Genomic DNA, 18,958 nt, shown 5'->3' with positions numbered 1-18,958 from the left:
AAGCTTCACTGAGGACCCATTGAACATACAAAACCCAGGGTAGAGTATGTGAGTGAACGTGGTCTGGACTCTGTGCAGGAGGGTCATTGTGTCAGAGATGTTGTAGAAGGCCAGAGTTCCTGCCCTGTGATCCACATACACTCCTATTCTGGAGCGGTGCACTAGAGGGAGTTCAGTCTTTTTGTTATTGTGCCAGAAAGAGGAGCTACAGCTGAATAGATCCAGCCTCCAGGACTGGTCATTGCGTCCAAATTTGCATCCGTTATCCCTTCCTTTTCTGCCGATGCTTTTATATGACACGGCTACACAACCCCCCCACTTTCTAATCAACTCAACCTCCCAGTAGCAGCGTCCCGACACACCCTCTCTACACAACACCTGCCACCACGGATCAAATCTAGCTGGATGATCTGGATATGACTGGGGCTGAACTCTCCATTCCACGCTCCTGTTCCCCTCAGACAGATGGAGGTTTCTGTGTGCTGTGCTTGGATCCAGCTTAAAGTGGCAGGAATCTGATAGAGAAGTAAGAACAGCTGTCTTGAGTTGAATTAAGTTTCTTGAGAGAGAGAGAGAGGTAGAGTGAGAGTGAGAGAGTGTGTGTGTGTGTGTGTGTGTGCGTGCGTGCATACTCTACTCCAGCTCTCTCGGTCTTTCCTTCATAACATTACTTTTACTCATTCATCTCAGGTTTGGGTTATGTTCTTTCTATATCATGCATTCATAAGGCCATGGCTTTGGTGATGTGGAAAACACGGAGGGAATCACAGAATTCAGTATGTGATCACATTTAGGGCTGGATATTGCCTGCAACATCACGATACGATACGCATCACAATACAGAAGCCACGATACAAATCGTGATGCATGTTGATTCTGAATAACGACCATGTTCAAAACCGAATTTACACTAACAGCTGTTCTTTATAATGCTTCATAACACCAAAGTCAAAGCTTTAAGGATTGCACAACTTAAAAATCTCTAAAGGCCCAGAGATCTTAAAAGTAAAATTCTATAAATTTGTTTCAAATCTGAATGTAACTTTTCTGTTGTCTCTAATGCTTTCAGTTTTTTGATGTTGTATCGATACAGTACCATCTGTATTGAGACACATCGATACAAGAGTACATCATGATATATCGCAATATCGATGTGCCTAGCCCTAATCACATTAGTTTGACAGAGTACTTTGCCGACTGTACATGCACACTATGGCCAGAGCAAAGTCAGACGCACAAAGTGGGATGAGTCAGGCCAAAGTTAATTAATAAAAGATAGATAGATAGATAGATCAGAATTTACCAATGGTCGCATGTGATTGGTTTATTCAATTTTACTACACCGGAGGTCTTGTCCATTTCAGAGTGCCTTAACATAGCTACCAATGTCGCCACCCTTTTCTAATTCATAAAATGTTCTAATAAAATCACAGGAGGATTAGCATGCGATAGCATTGTATATGCAACATTTTTGCCAATGTGAGTGATCCAGGTGTTCAAGAATGTTGTAAAGACAACTAGCCAAAGTTTATGAAACATCTCAGTTTCTGTTTGTCAATTGTATTAATTGTACTCTCACATTCCCTGGTTTTAAAATTAATACTGAAAACAATGTGGCCTTTGAGGTTATACGCTGCAACTCTACACTCCCCCTTACAATTGCCAATTCCATAGGCTACTTGATAAGACTACTAAATGCGAAACTAAAGTAGGATGATTGCTTTTGTGAGCCTTTTCAAGTTTTTCAGTGTTCTGCATGTAAGTTTGCAGATCATCTTCATAATCATTGAGTATACTGCATAGATTGTGAATGTTTTGGCATTTATGTTTGTTGCTTGAGAGAGAGTGAGTGTGTTTGTTTGTGTGTGTGAGTGTGTCTGGCTAACTTACATTTTAAGAAATCGTCTCTGGTCACCGGTTCAGTCAAATGGACTTCAGTCACTATTGAGACAGAAAGAATAATGACACTATAGCAAAAATGCACCACTATCACCACCATGGCTTTCCCAAATGCACCAGTTTTGACAACAAGATTAAACATGTTACCCAGGGACCTGTACTACGAAGCACAGTCAACAGACACAGTGCATCATTTCATTAGCTGGCTTGACAAACCCTAACAACCCACAAGTCATGTATAGGCAACGGTTGTTTGTCAACTCATTAAGTCACCCCTGTGTTTTCCCTATCTAGCTATGAGCATGTTTGGGTAAAGATGGCAGTGTTGGCACCTGCTCTGAAGCAGGTTAAGTGTTCAGCACAAGCTACCATGGCGATGTAACCCAGTAAAAAGTGAGCCACCGTCATGATACAGAAACTCCATGGCCTCCATGACCTTGAAGTAACCTCACTAACCCCCAAAGTGATCTTTGAGACATTTGGTCTGTTTACCAACTAGAATGTCACTCGGTAGAGGCCAAGGTCCCACAGACCCCATAAAATGTCATATGTCACAACTGTTAGTGAAAACTTAAACTAATGGAGGATATCTCAATCTTAGCAACAGCAAAAGTGCATTTGTGCACGCGTCGTAAATCAAATTATTTGAGCCAGTAATTTCTGGGTAATCCCGCTAAAAATAATAAACCAACCGACAAACTAACAGGCAGGGTTGAAAACATAACCTCTTGGAAGAAGTAATTAAAAGGGACATGACCAACCGGCTGCAGAGATCTTCATAATTTCCTGCTTGCAGATATCCTCCAGCTGCCCCTTCAATGTGGAGACTGATTTCTTCACAGCCTCAAAAGAGAAACTTTGATTGATAATGACGCTGGATAGGTCTTCAGATCGTGTTGGGTTACTGACTGTAGACTGGAAAGTCTACATGAAGTAATACGAACGAGAGAGAGAGAGAGAGAAAGAGAGAATAAATTGTTTTCACCAATCTTCAGTATGAGACCAAAAAATTGCTTCGAGTGGGGCAAATCTGAATGCAAACACTTATTTTTGAAGGCACTGAATATGGGTAGCATGGCGCTGCTAACCTAATGCATTCATGCCAAGAAATGCTTACAACACTGGCTATCCAACACTTACCTTGAGGAAATGGATGTGATCCTCAGTGTGCGAAAGTTTCTCCATCTCAGTATCTCTCCTCTTCATCTCAGCAATCTCCTGCTCCAGTTGCTTCAGGAGTTCTTCAGCCCGACTCACCTCAGCCTTTTCCTGACCTCTGATCAGCTCTTTCACCTCAGTGCGTCTTTTCTCAATGGTGCGGATCATCTCAGTAAAGGTCCTCTCACTGTCCTCCACTGCTGTCTGTGCTGAACTCTGATAGGAGACACACAAAGGGGAGAGGTCCATTTAAAGCAGTCCGCTAACTCAGCTCTTCCACAAAAACTGTTACTCACAGTGTGGTACAGAGGAACTGGAACAGTTTCAGCACTAAAGACTCCTCTCTGACTGACTAGATGAGAGTCCTGACTGAGGCCTGAAACAGTTCCTCCAGTTGTCTTCTCCTGTGGTCAGTACTCACCTTGAGAGTCTCCACAGCCTTCCTCACCTCCAGCAGCTCCTTCTCTTTCTCCTGGATTCTCTGCTGGAATCTCTTCTGTGTCCATCTCCACTGCTTCTGTTGATTGAAAACAAACCACATCTTTTCAAGACCTACCCTCCAAGAGCCCCTCAAACATATTTCCATATCATGTATACAAGTGCATAGTTTAAACTTTAAGTTTTATTTTTAATGAAGGAGGGGTATAATAACTCAAAACACTTACGAATGCATCTATTGTGTGTGTGTGTGTGTGTGTATATTTCTTGAGAAACAGGACATGATGTCAAAATCAAGGTAAAGCAAGGAACTTTCAAACGGGTTCAGAACCTGCATCGACTATTTCCCAGATGTAAAGTTGTCCGTTTTTCTGAAGGTGGAAAGTCACTGCAGACATGACTTCAAAAGTAGCCTGGTATTAAATAATATTAAAACGGTACTAAATGTAAAACTAAGCCTCATTAATAATAAGATAGGCCCTATTGTGGCTTACTTGCCTGTTTTTCAGTTCTTTCTGCTGCAGCTGTGACTGTCTCATGGCCTTTATGATTGTCCATCATGCACAGATAGCAAATACAGCTCTGGTCAGCGCGACAAAATATTTCCAAAACTTTCTTATGATGAGAGCAGATCCTCTCTTGTAACTGGTTAGTGGCTTCAATCACTGAGTGTTTTCTTCCTGGGTTGACATCATTGTGAACTCTATAATGAGTTTCACAGTAAGACACCAGACACTCCAGACAAGACTTAACAGCTTTGAGTTTTCTCCCAGTGCAAACATCACACTCCACATCCCCGGGTCCAGCAAAATGACGAGCAACAGAGGAACTAGGCCTTTGGTTTCTGGTCTTCCTTATCTGCGCCACAAGTTCAGCAACAATATTATTTTTCTTTAAAACTGGTCTTGGAGAGAACGTCTGTCTGCACTGGGGGCAGCTGTAAACTCCCTTATGATCTTCCTGGTCCCAGCAGCCCTTAATGCAGCCCATACAGTAACTGTGCCCACAGTGAAGTGTCACAGGATCTTTCAGAAGATCCAAACAAATCGGGCACGTTAAAAGCTCCAGGTTATTTGATATAGCATCTGCCATCCTTCTGTGGTCCTTTGAATCACTTAACAGAACTGAAAAGACGACAGCGTAGCTAGCGCTAAGTTCTTTTTTTACCAGAAACTGTAGTCTACAATGGCGATTGGCGAACTGCTGTAAGAGTAGACTTGCAGACTAAATCCGATCCGACTGCATCCCGCCCTCTCGAATACAGCCAATGAAATTGCAATGTCGTCAAACAGCACCGCCTTCGGGTACAACCAATGACATTGAGAAATCTCTATATTGGCTACTGCCTATACCCCGACATTTATTTTACAGTCTATGCATATACCCTAGCTTTTTTTAAAAATGTATATGGATTTACATTCGCTGAGCCCTTCGCGTTTTTATTTGTGCTATTTCATGTAGGCCTATTCATATTTCTCCATATTTATTGTAGACTGTACTGGTAGTTGTCTATAACCTAATAATAAATACACAGATGATTTCCAGATTCATGTTGGCTACGCCTATTTCTTTCCTCAACAGCTTATAAATAAATAGGCCTAGCCTACATCATACAACATGAGACTCAGTGATGGACTCAGGGGTGTCAGACTGGGGGTAAAACCAGTAGGCCTACTGATTATAGGGCCCCAAGGGGAGGGAGGGCCCTTGAAAAGTCTGGAATATGCATGGGGCCCCATCAGGACTGCCTATGCATAGGGCCCAGGGTCATACTACGTCCCAGAAGCTGCTCTGTTTCAAAGGTTGGGTCTGTGGTCCTGGCAAATGGTGTTTATGACCTTAAAGATGAAGCCAGTTGGGGCCTTATTTTTCTAAAGGAATTGTTATGCCTCATCTTCAAATCATACATTTGTGCATGGCAATGGCAATGAGCATGCCATATCTTCGCGCAAAACTGATTAAAAAAAAAACATGTTTACATATTTTTGCTGGTATATTTAATAAGAACTTCAACAGTGAGGATCATATACATCTTTAATTTTTAGAAAAGGCAAAAAGTAACATGAATCATGTTAGGATCATGACATTTGCAACAACTCTTGTAAAACTGGGGCCAGTCATGTAGGCTTCCTCATGTCTGAAAACAATCCATGTCTTACAGTTGATCAAAGTTAAATAGGCTACATGATGACCTCATAGTATCACCTTACATAAGATATACAGTCTGTACAATCAAATTGGGACCAAAGACCTGAAAGTCAGAGGAAGGAGATGGAAGATTATGAAGAGAGCAAGTACTAAAGGATACAGGGAAAGGGACTGAGGTTACACCAGACTGGGCCCAACAAGCCATTTCCCCCACAGTGACTGGTGTGTTGAGCTGCTGTGATATCTGCTGGGGTCCAGAATGGTGTGTGTGTGTCTTGCTAACATTATCTAACTATATCTGAGTCACAGCAGTTTCACAGATGACACATTACCAATACAAAACCCAGGGTAGAGGGTGTGAGTGAATGTGGTCTGTATTGTGTGCAGTATTCATTGTGTTAGAGATGCTGTAGAAGGCCAGAGTTCCTGCCTGGTGATCCACATACACTCCTATTCTGGTGCTGACCACTAGAGGGAGTTTGGTCACTTCATTACTGTGTCTGAAAAATGAGCAGGTCCTGGAGATGTCCAGCCTCCAGGACTGATCATTACACCCAAACCTGCTCGCAACCCCTCCTGTCCTGCAGATGCTTTTGTACGAAACTACCAAATCAACCCACCTTCCACTCCACTCCACCTCCCAATAGCAGCGTCCAGACACAGCCTCTCTACACAGCACCTGAGGTCTCCTCTTCCCTTTCCACCTTCCTGTTCTCCTCAGACAGATGGAGCTCTCTGTGTGCTGTGTTCAGATCCAATGTGACATGGCATGCATCTGTTAGAGGACAGGCAGCTTTCATGACTTTAAAATCATATGGGGCGTGTGCTTGTACAGAGGCATTTCACTGTATGAGATGTATGTCTTACCATGCATCTACATTTGAGGATTGCATGTTTGTATCGGTGGAAAAATTATAATTCTGAAAATGATTAAAAAAAAAAAAAAAAAAAAATAAAAAAAAAGTGTAAGCATGGCTTTGAGGGAAAACAGCTTTAATCATTTAGTCACTCACCTTGAGTCTCCACAGCCGTCCTCACCTCCAGCAGCTCTTTCTCCTTCTCCTGGATTCTCTTCTGTGTCTGTCTCCACAGCATCTGTTGATTAAAAGCAAAAACATTTTTGGTAACCTTTTTGTCTTCCAAGATAAACTTAAAGTAGCATTCTTGAAGCATTACAGTAGATATGTTTGATAGACAACTTTCAAATATAAATCAGAAGTAGCACTTATTTGTAACAAATACAATAAGACTCTAAGAAATTAAGTGTAGCTTCAGTACCCACTTGTTTGTCAGTCCTTTCTGCAGCAGCTGTGACTACTTATGGCCTTTATGTTCATCTATTGTGAACAAATAGCAGATACAACTCTGATCCGTGCGGCAAAATATTTCAAAAGCCTTCACGTGACGAGAGCAGAGTCTCTCCTGTAGCTACAGCTTTGAAGTGGGTTTCACAGTAAGACACCAGACAATCCAAACAAGACTTCACAGCTTTACATTTTCTCCCACTGCAGACATCACACTCCACATCTCCAGGTCCAGCAAAACTTTGAGCAACAGATGGATTATGAGTCTTCTTTCTTATCTGCTCCACAAGCTCAGCAACAATGGTATTTTTTTTTTAAATTTAAAACAGGTCTTAGGAGAGGAGGTCTGTCTGCACTGGGGGCAGCTGTAAACTCCCTTCTGATCTTCCTGGTCCCAGCAGTCCTTAATGCAGCCCATACAATAATTGTGTCCACAGAGAATAGTCACAGGATCCTTCAGTAGATCCAAACAAATCGGACATGTGAAAAGGTTCTCTGCCATTCTCGTCCAGCCTTCTGAATAACATCACAAGGCTGTAATAGTCAAATTTAACATGACAAATTGTAGTTGTACAAATGACCTTGTCATCATCTTGGAAATTACCATAGCCTACCTTGAAGATCTAGTTGGACATATGACTAACAGACAAGTCCTGAAGCCTCACAGGCTGCATTGACATCACCAGTTGTGATTCAGGGGTGAGTGACTTGCTGACAGAGGTGGAAAACTCCAGTTTACCTGAGCACTTAACACAGGTGATATCACTAATTAGCTGAGTTGTGCTAATAAAAATCAGCTGAATTACTGATTGATTGGAGCAAATATGTGACCAGCTGAACTCTTCCACCTCTGCTTGCTGGCTGCATTTCATGTTTTATCTAGACTAACCGTTGCACTCTCTGGCCTAATATGAAAACCACCATGTTGTATGATGTTATGATGACCTTTTATCTTATGTGTTTTGCTAATTTCATTTGTAGATTAGGCCTTTAACAAATACCAGAAAAAACAACTGACAGGAAAGGTAAAATACGATGCTGCATTCAAAGTCGTCACAGAGTGCACCACCCTCTAGAGTGCCCTTTTGGCCACCCTTCAAAGAAAGAGCACTTTGGGTTGCACTCTGTACATATAAAAAAGTGCTTTATAAATAAACTTACCTTACCTTACCTTTAGTGAATGATGATGGTGTGCCCTCTGGAGTTAGATTTCAATATGCCCCAATGTAATATCCTATACTGTCCTTACAGTGGTCTAAATGTTGAGTATCATGAAGTGTCCTCTATGGCGTCCCATGACCTTGTTCAAGATGGCGCCCTTTGCCGTAAAGGAAATTTAATCAGAATCAGAATCAGCTTTACTGGCCAGGTTTGCGTAAACAAACAAGGACTTCCATTCCAGTTAATCTTTGCTCTCAAAGTACAACACACTCAACATATAAGAATAAAAATAAAAACCATAAAAAGAGTAAAATAATAAAAAGAATAGAATGAAGGGCAATATTCCTGTAGGCTACTATAGACGAGGTGCCAAATTAGGTGCTCCTCTGATGGTGAAATGTCCTTCCAGTGGGTAAAATGTGACACTGGGCTTGTAAGAACATGTGCAGTGATGCTATATGGTTTGGGATACACTTGAGGTTCCCTATAGGTGCCTTTGTAGTGGGGGGAAAAATCATGAAATTACATTGAACTTTGAATTACATGAAAGGGGCCAATAAGTATCTAGCTATAGCATTTTAATATATCGTATCTGCACTGTCTCTCTTTATTTTCAATAGGCTACTCTTTATTAAGTTAGATTAAATGTATTTGATAGTAAATGGTTTAGTTGCTTAAAACTTTCTACTCCGATTTATGTAGGCTATTCCATCCATTAACATATTCAATTAGACATACTACCTCTAGAATATGCAGAGGGATCGTAATAGACAGAGTGGACCTTCTCCCTGTTCTTACTGAGAGCCCAATAATCGCCTCAAAATGATGTCTCTGTAAAAACAAAAAAATAATGGTTCCTTCTGTGTTCCACTTGTGTTTATAAATACACATTTCAAATGTTAAATAGCTATTTCATCATACATGAAGCATCATAGCTTTTTGCATGTTGGTGGGGCCCTATGTTGTGCACTAGATGGTGCCCTTTTGATTTTTTCACCCCTACCTTCCAAATAGCCTGTCCACTACTGTTGTAAAATACATGGGTGAATGTTCTTTGTGGTTAAGTGTGATGGATATCAGATTTGTGCAGTGTGCAGTAAGTACATCAGTAAAAGGAATAAACTCAATGAAACACCAAAATGTATCGGTCATATAAACATGTACATGTGTATGAATAAACTAATCATAATGCAGTGTGTTTGACATTCCTCTTTATTACAAGATTCCTTCCTGTCAGCCCGAGACAGAGCTCGTCTGACGCTACGCCAAGCCCAACACGGCACAGTCACACAGATACAGTGCTTAGGGTCCAAGAACGACAGACACACACAAAAAAAAAGAAGAATGGCATAACAAGAAGAAAAAAATACATGTGACAATAGGAAAAACCCCAAACATGCCCCGCCAACCCCCAACAGCAACTATAACCTTTAACCCCCCCAGCACCCCAAGAAGCACACAGCACAAAGAGATTAAAGGATGTAGTTATTAGATTTGGCAAAGAAGAAAAGAACAAAAAAGGAAGGAACCAAGGTTCTAAGTGGTCAGGAGTGGGCAGTGCAGGGTGTTAACATCCGACTGCCTGCCTCCACACAGTAGAGCTAACAGAACAGATAACACACATCAGATCACAACCGCTTCCTGGTCAACACTGCTTTCTGGTCATGTGACCACTGTCTGAGGTCAGAGTGCGTGGTGTGTTGGCATGGTGACCCATGGCTTTGATATGTCTGGTGAGGTTGTGAGGAACAAGGCGAGGGTCAAATTAAAATGTGTTTGTTTGTTTTAAGAAACAAAACACACTGTTGTTCATGAGCTGCCCCCTGACTGGCCAAGATGTAACTTGTTCACCGAGGAGACAAATTCAACTCTGTCAGATTAAATTAAAACATACACACTCTGTGACGTGGTTACTAATGAATGTCAATAACATATTGGTGAAAGAACACACACTTACTCCAATGTTCTTCTTGGTAGTGGGACAGGTCTACAGACAGACAGACACGCTGTCAGTGTATGTGCGTGTATAAGTGTATGTGTGTGTGTGTGTGTGTGTGTGTGTGTGTGTGTGTGTGTGAGAGTGTGTGTGTCAGACACACAGGAACACTCCAGTTCACTATTGTTGTGGACATGTGGGATGACACATAAACAGCCAGTGCTGTTGCTATGGAGACAGTGCTGAAAGGGGCATCACCAGGTAGGGTTTCAAGATGGGTGCTCGTTTTTTTTATTTTGTACTGAAGGTCACAAAGGGTTAAGGCCTGAAATCTGGTTTGGTTTGTGTGTGTGTGTGTGTGTGTGTGTGTGTGTGTGTGTGTGTGTGTGTGTGTGTGTGTGTGTGTGTGTGTGGAGATAGGTATTAAGAGGGGCAGGGAGGTTGTTTTTTTTGTTGCACATTTCTGAGTGGTGTGGTTTGATTCGGTGTTCTTTCGCTTTATTTCATCCATGCGTCTCCTCTCCTCTTCTCTTCTCTTCTCCACTCTCCTCCACTCCACTTTTCGGCTAGTTTACACGTCCAGCTCGAAGCCCAGACCGGCCTTGTGGCCTCCAGCACTGAAGTTCTTCCCATCCACCAGAGCAGACAGAGTGAGCTTCACTCCTACAGAGACAGACAGAGTCGGAGAGAGAGAGAAAGAAAGCAAGAGAAAAATGTAGCATTCCCTTCAATACACCAGATTCTTACAGTCAAGTACTGAAACGCCAAAGATAAATAAATACGCACACTCACACATACTGAAGTCAGGGTTGGTGTACACACACACATAAAGAGTCTCAAATGCACACACACACACACACACACACACACACTCTTTCTTGAATTCTTTATTTGAATTCCCAATTACATTTCTAACAGAAAGGATTTAAAGAATTAAAAAAAACACACACACACACACACACACACACACACACACTCTCTCTCTCTCTCTCACACACACACGCGCACACACAGAGATCCGCGCTGGTTACCTGGCCTAAGGCTCTGTGTGTATCCCACTCCAATCAGGCTGGCGTTGTTCACTTTAGCCTGCAGAATACAAACACACCCAATCAAAAACTGACCCACACACAAGAAACCTATCAGGAGGTAGCCCACACATCAGCAGCAGTTGGCCCACAGCAGCCATTCAGACGCTGGCTCAGACATCAGAAGCCAATCATCTCGTGGTTCACAAATCAGCAGCAAATCAGCAAGTCAGACTCACATGAACACAAATTAAAACCATACCACAGCTACTGATTAACTGCTATATACGGCTGTGATGTGGGTTGGCAGATTTAATATGCCAGTTGAATCATTAGGGTTGCAAAGCTATGAGATTTCCTTGGTAAAATAACTGGTTTCACAAAATATTGTATTTGTCTATGGTGGGTGTCTGTTTGTAAGTCAGATGTCACTGAAATTAAAACACAAATTTAGCCAGGAGCTAGAAGGTGGACACTTATGTCGATAGAGTATTTTAGAATGGTTGGGGATAGTTTAGGATCGTGTTCTCGAAGATGGGTAAACATGTTTACAAGACAACAGAACGTGAACATGGTGCAACAGTGCTGCTAAGAAAGCCTCACAGAAATGGCGGAGTTCTTGTCCAGCTGGTACTTGGCCCCGATGCCGAAGCGTGTGTTATTGCTGCCTGCCGTCCAGGCCAAGTTCACCGCCGTCTCCAGCTGATCGTTCACCTTCTGGTAGATGGAGCCACCAAACTCTGTACCATCATTCCTGTAACACACACACACACACACACACACATGACTTGATTATTCATCTTCAATAGTTGAAAATTAGAAATTTACAGTATGTTTCTGTAGTAGATTTACCTAAATATTTGACATTCATTAATACCATTCACTTCATCATCAGTATAATAAATGATAGCCTTGTGTCTTTCTATACACATACACAGTATATTCACACTCTGGTGCTTTTCTTGCTCTCTCTCTCTCACACTCACACACACACACACACTCACACACACACACACACTCAAATACACAGTACACACACTGAAGTATACTCACACGTTGGTGTGCAGCTGGAAGTCCCCTGCCTTGTAGCCCAGGGCGAAGTTGTTCTGGGCCAGCTTGGACTTGGCCGTGTCAAAGGCCATCTGGTAGCCGGCCAGCCAGCCCTCGTAGCCCAGGACAGCAGCGGCGTGCACAGTGGGGCCAGCCATGTCGAAGTCAAGGTCACATCCCACGTTCACAAAGTCACGTTTATAACCCGTCTTCAGCTTAGCACTTTTCTTCCTGAGAGAGAGAGAGAGAGAAAGAGAGAGAGAAATATGGAGGGATAAATGTCTCGAAGACAAATAGAAAAAACAGAGGTTGAGGATTCCCAGGACTGCAGCAATAGCATCCTCTGTGTGTGTGTGTGTGTGTGTGTGTGTGTGTGTGTGTGTGTGTGTGTGTGTGTGTGTGTGTGTGTGTGTGTGAGAGAGAGCTGAGCTATCTTACCCAGTGTTTGGCACGAAGGAGGTATCCAGTGCCAACTTCAGTCCTTTGGCCAGCTGTAAATGTGAATAATGTCCATCACTACAAGTCATCATCATTGCAATCACAAATGTACCTGCATTACATCACCGTCCAGTTACTGTGTCAAACTAATTTTTCCATCTTATTTTCAAGTCGGGTTTTCAAAATCACTGATCATAAATTGAATTATCACACAATCATAATTTATTCAAATGTAATCATCATAACCATCACCACACAACCAGTAAAACCAACATTATCATCATCCTCACAAGCAGTCATGTTTCATCATGAGTCATCATCATCTCAATAATTATCATGATCATCATAATCATAATCATAATCACCATCATCACACAATCATCATCATCACCACCATCATTAACATCACCACCACCATCATGATCATCATCACCATTATCACAGGCATCAGCATCATCATCAGCATCACAATCACTACTGTCATCAACATCCTCATTATCATCATCACAATCACTACTTTCATCAACATTGTCGTCGTCATAATCATTATCATCATCACAATCACTAATGTCAACAACATTGTCATCATTATCATCATCACAATCACAATCACTAATGTCAACAACATTGTCATCATCATCATCATCATCATTCTCATTCATGTGTGGTTAGTAGAGATGCGCTTCTCACCTGGTCCTCCATGGACACCTCAGTGGTCAGCGTGTTGTCTGTGTTCCACTTCTGGTTGAAGGTCACACCCAGCTCTGGCACCTTGTACTTGGTCTCCAGACTTCCAGAGGCCTTGCCTGTGTCCACAGCACTAGACCCACCAGTGGAGAACTCCTATCAATCAGAGACACGTGTAGGGAGAGAGAAAGAGAGCGAGAAAGAGAGAAAGACAGAGAGAGAAAGAGAGAGAGAAAGAGAGAGAGACAGAGAGACAGAGAGAGAAAGAGAGAGGCACAAAAAGGATAGACAGAGAAGATGGGGCAAGAGAGGAGAGTGGCCATTTTAAAAAAGCTGCGTACTTCACTTTCGCCATTAAGGCCTAAGCACTGGATGCTGGAGAAGAGGAGGGCATGAGTGAGGGAGGAGAGAGGAGTATTTTATAAAAGAGTAAAAAAGAGGAGGAGAGGAGAAGTGAGGGTCAGAGGCCTGCTCTGGGTCCAGACTAGTGACCACTGCGATCTGGCATGGGTCAGTCCCTCTGCTCTCAGCTCCCCGCGCTCACTTTCAGGGCTATGCTGTACAGGGAGGTGGCGGGACACCACAGGGCACATCCACACAGCATGTTTACTTACCACGCTAACACACACGCCACGCAAGACGCAAGCCCAGGACAACGAGGGGCTGGATGGGGTTGGGTCACTGCTGCAAGCCTGTAGGAGAGAGGAACTCTGCAAAACCAGCTCACACACAAACATGGACACACATACACACACACACACACACACACACACACACACACACACACATCTATGGTGGTCACCATACATACTTTCCTTGGCACACACACACACAAACACACACAAACACACACACACACACACACATATAGGCATTTAAGCAAATACACTCTACCATCTGACAGTGAAGTCCAAAGAGGAAGCAGAAAGAGACAAAGAGATAATACACAGTTAGACAAAGAATTATTGGACATAAGAGAGAGAGAAGAGAGAGAGACAGAGAGACAGAGAGAGAAAGAGAGAGGCACAAAAAGGATAGACAGAGAAGATGGGGCAAGAGAGGAGAGTGGCCATTTTAAAAAGCAGCGGCGTGCTTCACTCGCCATTAAGTGCTGAAGCACTGGATGCTGGAGAAGAGGAGGGCATGAGTGAGGGAGGAGAGAGGAGTACTTATAAAAGAGTAAAAAGAGGAGGAGAGGAGAAGTGAGTGGGGGTCAGAGGCGGCTGCTCTGGGTCAGACTAGTGACCACTGCGATCTGGCATGGGTCAGTCCTCTGCTCTCAGCGCTTCCACGTTCACTTTCAGGGCTATGCTGTACAGGGGACGTGTGAGCTGACACCACAGGGCACATCCACACAAGCATGTTTACCACGTTAACACACACGCCACGCAAGACGCAAGCTCAGGACAACGAGGGGCTGGATGGGGTTGGGTACACTGCTGCAAGCCTGTAGGAGAGAGGGAACTCTGCAAAAACTAGCTCACACACAAACATGGACACACATACACACACACACACACACACACACACACACACACACACATCTATGGTGGTCACCATACATACTTTCCTTGGCACACACACACACAAACACACACAAACACACACACACACACACACATATAGGCATTTAAGCAAATACACTCTTACCATCTGACAGTGAAGTCCAAAGAGGAAGCAGAAAAGAGACAAAGAGAGATAATACACAGTTAGACAAAGAATTATTGGACATATACTCCCATGCACAGGCGCGCACACACACACACACACACACACACACGATTTCAGGGAGAGGTTCAGATAAGAAAGGTAAGGTTTCAGTGACACAGACATAGATGTACACACACACACACACACACACACACACACACACACACACACACACACACAGAGGCCTCTTGACAGCCAGATCTGGCTCGAGTCCATGCACATGAGTCAACACAGACAGAGAGAGAGACAAAGACAGAGAACCAAACACGAACAGTCTCACAGATCACCCTGAAACACATGACAATCACATGAAAAACACACTGCCTATTACAGACTCAGTGCCCTCTCTAATACACACACACATACAAACAAACACACACACACACAAACACAAATCCCGGTGGGCGAGAGAACCATCAAAATGAAATGTATAATCGTTTTTTTTCTAGCTCTGCCTTATTACTGGCCCTACGGTCAGTGATAACAGACTAGTCCGGGCTGGATTTCTCTTCCAGGGCACCCCTGACACATTCACACTTACACACACACACACATTTTCTGAAAACAGAATGGGTGTCCTCTCAGTGTGCCTCAGAGTACTGCAGCCCTAGTCAGTAGCTCCTAGCTACATGTTGTCTGCTCAGACTGACTGAGATTTTTGCTCTATGAACTGCTTACGGTGTAAACAACAGCAATTCAGCTAAGCCCAGTGTGTGTGTGTGTGTGTGTGTGTGTGTGTGTGTGCACGCACGTATCTGCATGCATTTGAACATCAGTAATTCAGCTTAGCCCTGTGTCAGTGTGTGTGAGAATAATTCATTTCAGCACAATGTGTTCAGTTCAGCCTCTGTGTGTGTGTGTGTGTGTGTGTGTGTGTGTGTGTGTGTGTGTGTGTGTGTGTGTGTGTGTGTGTGTGCGCACGCACATATCTGCATGCATTTGAACATCAGTAATTCAGCTTAGCCCTGTGTCAGTGTGTGTGAGAATAATTCATTTCAGCACAATGTGTTCAGTTCAGCCTCTGTGTGTGTGTGTGTGTGTGTGTGTGTGTGTGTGTGTGTGTGTGCATCTGAACAACAGTAATTCAGCTCAACTCAGTGTCTACCCACAGCTGGATGCCTGTGGCTCCGTTTCTCCGTTTCACCAAGCCAACTCTCATGTCACTTTCACCTCTCATCTGTTGCTAGGCAAACACTGCCGTGACATACAATTTAAGTAAATATTTACATACCATGCTTCCTGGTCACATATAATGTCCGCCAACTGAAGTGAACTGACCCCCCCCCAAAGCTGCACAATGTGTTTGCACACTCATGTTACTATAGTACTACATGTGCAATCAGTGACAACATGGAAGGCAAAACAGCTGTTCAACTTTAAGACAGGGATTCCCAAACTGTGGTATGTGTACCACCGGTGGTACACGAGCTTCCACTAGTGGGTTCGTGAGATGAAAAGGGCAATGTTGGAAAGGTGTCAATTTTTTTTTTTTTTTTATCTTAAGCTTATGTTATCTTTTTTCTTTATAATCTTTATCATAATGTTGTTCTCCACACTGTTTTTTTAGTGTGAGAGCTCATAGACCAGTTACACATTTAGATTTTGTTATTTGTTATCATGTAGAGCGGCTAATGATAACAATGATACATGATGCCTGGAATGCGTCAATAGAACGTGATACGTTTTTATGTGTCAGATGGTGGGGGTACACGAGCCGAGTCAGGATGTAGGTGGTGGTACTCGGGAAAAAAAGTTTGGGAACAGCTGCTTTAAGAGAATCAGAAAAGATCCTGAATTTGCCTTCCTTTATGAGTTAGGTGAATAGGCTGTTATCCTCTGCCCTTTCTTATGGAGAAATCTTATGGAAAAGGGGCAAAGCCATACTAGACCTAGACCACTAGGCCACATCTGGGTTGAATCCATCCTCCCCCGAGTTTGTGTCCATCTGTGTGTCCAGCAATCTCTCCCTATCATTCTACTTCAGTATTTGCCAACAGATGTACTGGGAAATGGGACAAAAGAGAGAGGAAAGAGACAGATGGAAAGAGAGAGAGAGAGAGAGAGAGAAAGGAAGAAGACAGAAAAAGTGAAAGGGCCACTCACTACTCCACTCTGTGCCTTGGTCTTGAGGTCCAGTTTGACAGTCCCATAACCTACAAGAGTGACGGAAAAGAAAACATTCTTAGATATGCCACAGGGGTGTGGATCATGAAACCATCTTCAGTGACTGAAAACAGTGCACTTAGATTTCTGCTCATATACTCAGTTCATATAAATTAGTGCTGTCAAAATAACTGATTCATTTCGATTAATTAATTTGAGAAAAAATAACTGATTAAATAAATTAGTGCAGATTAATCGATTCCGTATGACCTTTGACCCCGAGCCGTTCTAGTCAGTAAAAATTAGACTGTAAAATGAAGGAGAGAGAAGAAAACGTGCTGCCTGGATCATTGATTGGAACATTTACTTTTAAAAAATGGCCTGATGGTGTTGATAAAAATAAAGTGTTGAAAATAAAGTCCTCTGCAATGTCTGCAGCAAGGAATTTGCATATCACCGTTCATCAACTCTATAGTCGCACATCAATGCAAAGAAATAAGTGTTGACATTGAGGGGAGTATTAATATCATTTATTTTCATTGTGTCCCCTAGGTTATATCTGTGGCCTGAAATGCCTTGTATGTGAAAAAAAAACGTATTCCCAAAGCACTTTTGAATTTATTTCCTCAGCATATTAGGTCATATCATAGATTATTATGGCAATTATTTGAACACTGAAAATAATAATACAAGAGTTTTTGAACTTTAATGTCACTAATGCTGATTATTCAATGATTCATTTGAATTTAATTTTTTTTATAATACTTTCACAGCAAAAATTATATATGCGATTAATTTAGATTAATTAATCACAGAGTATGTAATTGATTAGATTATTTTTTTTAATCGATTAACAGCCCTAATATAAATCATTTTACATTTTCAGAGTGCCAGCTCTGCAGCCAGAGGTCAGAAAGGTCACCACTTTATTGACCAACTGGTTATTGGTGTGTGTGTGTGTGTGTGTGTGTGTGTGTGTGTGTGTGTGCGCATCTACGCATGCCTGTGTGGGTGCATGTGTGTGTGGTGTTTCCTGTTTCCAAGCTCAGTCGTTATGACACTTGGGCACACACACACACACACACACACACACACACACTGATGGTATTGATTTGCATGTGCACATTAGCACAACAAAGAACACCATCTGTCAACATGACATCCCATGAGACTTCAGGCCTGTGTGTGTGTGTGTGTGTGTGTGTGTGTGTTTTGTGTTTGTGTTTGTTTATTGATGTAGTGTGTGTGTGTGTGTGTCTGTGTAAGCATATATGATACACACCGTAGCCTTTGCTGAAGATGTCCTTGGCAGATTTGCCCAGGTCAGAGTAAGAGGGAGGAACGGCCATTTTGACTGCTGAAAAAGAGACAAAGGCAAAAGAGTTTACACCCATCAGTGCATACACACACACACACACACACACACACACACACACACACACACACACACACTACAGGTCCAGCCTTTGCTAAGCACAAGGACATTTCCCTATTTTTTAACAATGATAGAAGCATTGCTCTGCACAACTAATATATATGACATGGAAAATGGACAGAAAAAGAAAGAAAGACAAGAAGAGATAGAGATGGCAGAATGACAAAGGAGGAAGAGAGAAAAAAAAACATAAAGTCAAGCAGGGCACCAGCTGCTGGTGTTTTGGCAAAGCAACTCCATTCTTAAAGGGGAGGACCACGCTGGCAGCCCTCCCCTTTGAAGAGACCTGATCACACACTAGGTTCAGAGCACCCTTGGGAGTGTAAGCCACACTTGCCTCAAGCACTACTGACACACTGAGCACAAGGTACCTACCAATGCATTAGTATCTCAACAGCAATGTGTGCACGTGTGTGTGTGTGTGTGTGTGTGTGTGTGTGTACATACAATTGTGTATGTTGTT

At 42.7% G+C, this 18,958-nt stretch overlaps 2 protein-coding genes across 8 annotated transcripts in view; both read right to left on the bottom strand.

The window, feature by feature from the left end:
• Positions 1 to 34: 34 nt before the first annotated feature.
• On the bottom strand, positions 35 to 4,736 carry LOC125294212 (tripartite motif-containing protein 16-like; the record flags this gene model as incomplete). The annotated part of the gene is given in 6 exon segments (XM_048242671.1): positions 35 to 515; positions 1,891 to 1,941; positions 2,661 to 2,823; positions 3,040 to 3,273; positions 3,479 to 3,574; positions 3,994 to 4,736. Coding segments are annotated over 6 exon segments (1,619 nt in total), but the record flags the coding sequence as incomplete, so codon positions are not given.
• A 4,568-nt stretch (positions 4,737 to 9,304) lies between these two features.
• Positions 9,305 to 18,958, bottom strand: part of vdac3 (voltage-dependent anion channel 3) — a 15,133-nt gene continuing 5,479 nt past the window's right edge. For 3 of the 7 annotated variants that reach the window (XM_048242678.1, XM_048242682.1, XM_048242680.1), the window contains 9 exons: positions 18,343 to 18,417; positions 17,061 to 17,110; positions 14,898 to 14,900; positions 13,251 to 13,403; positions 12,561 to 12,613; positions 12,126 to 12,353; positions 11,676 to 11,826; positions 11,076 to 11,133; positions 9,305 to 10,707 (listed from right to left, as the gene is read on the bottom strand). In XM_048242678.1, the coding sequence (XP_048098635.1) occupies positions 10,616 to 10,707; positions 11,076 to 11,133; positions 11,676 to 11,826; positions 12,126 to 12,353; positions 12,561 to 12,613; positions 13,251 to 13,403; positions 14,898 to 14,900; positions 17,061 to 17,110; positions 18,343 to 18,417 (863 nt within the window). In that variant the 3' untranslated portion in view covers positions 9,305 to 10,615. The remainder of the gene's footprint in view (positions 10,708 to 11,075; positions 11,134 to 11,675; positions 11,827 to 12,125; positions 12,354 to 12,560; positions 12,614 to 13,250; positions 13,404 to 14,897; positions 14,901 to 17,060; positions 17,111 to 18,342; positions 18,418 to 18,958) is intronic. The other 4 variants (XM_048242681.1, XM_048242683.1, XM_048242679.1 and 1 more) reach the window with 2 other exon arrangements.

The sequence above is a fragment of the Alosa alosa genome, chromosome 5 (assembly GCF_017589495.1).
Source record: "Alosa alosa isolate M-15738 ecotype Scorff River chromosome 5, AALO_Geno_1.1, whole genome shotgun sequence".
In the NCBI taxonomy this organism is placed as follows: domain Eukaryota; kingdom Metazoa; phylum Chordata; class Actinopteri; order Clupeiformes; family Clupeidae; genus Alosa; species Alosa alosa.
The sequence above is the reverse complement of the archived record's forward strand: the minus strand, read 5'-3'. Positions and strand labels throughout refer to the sequence as shown.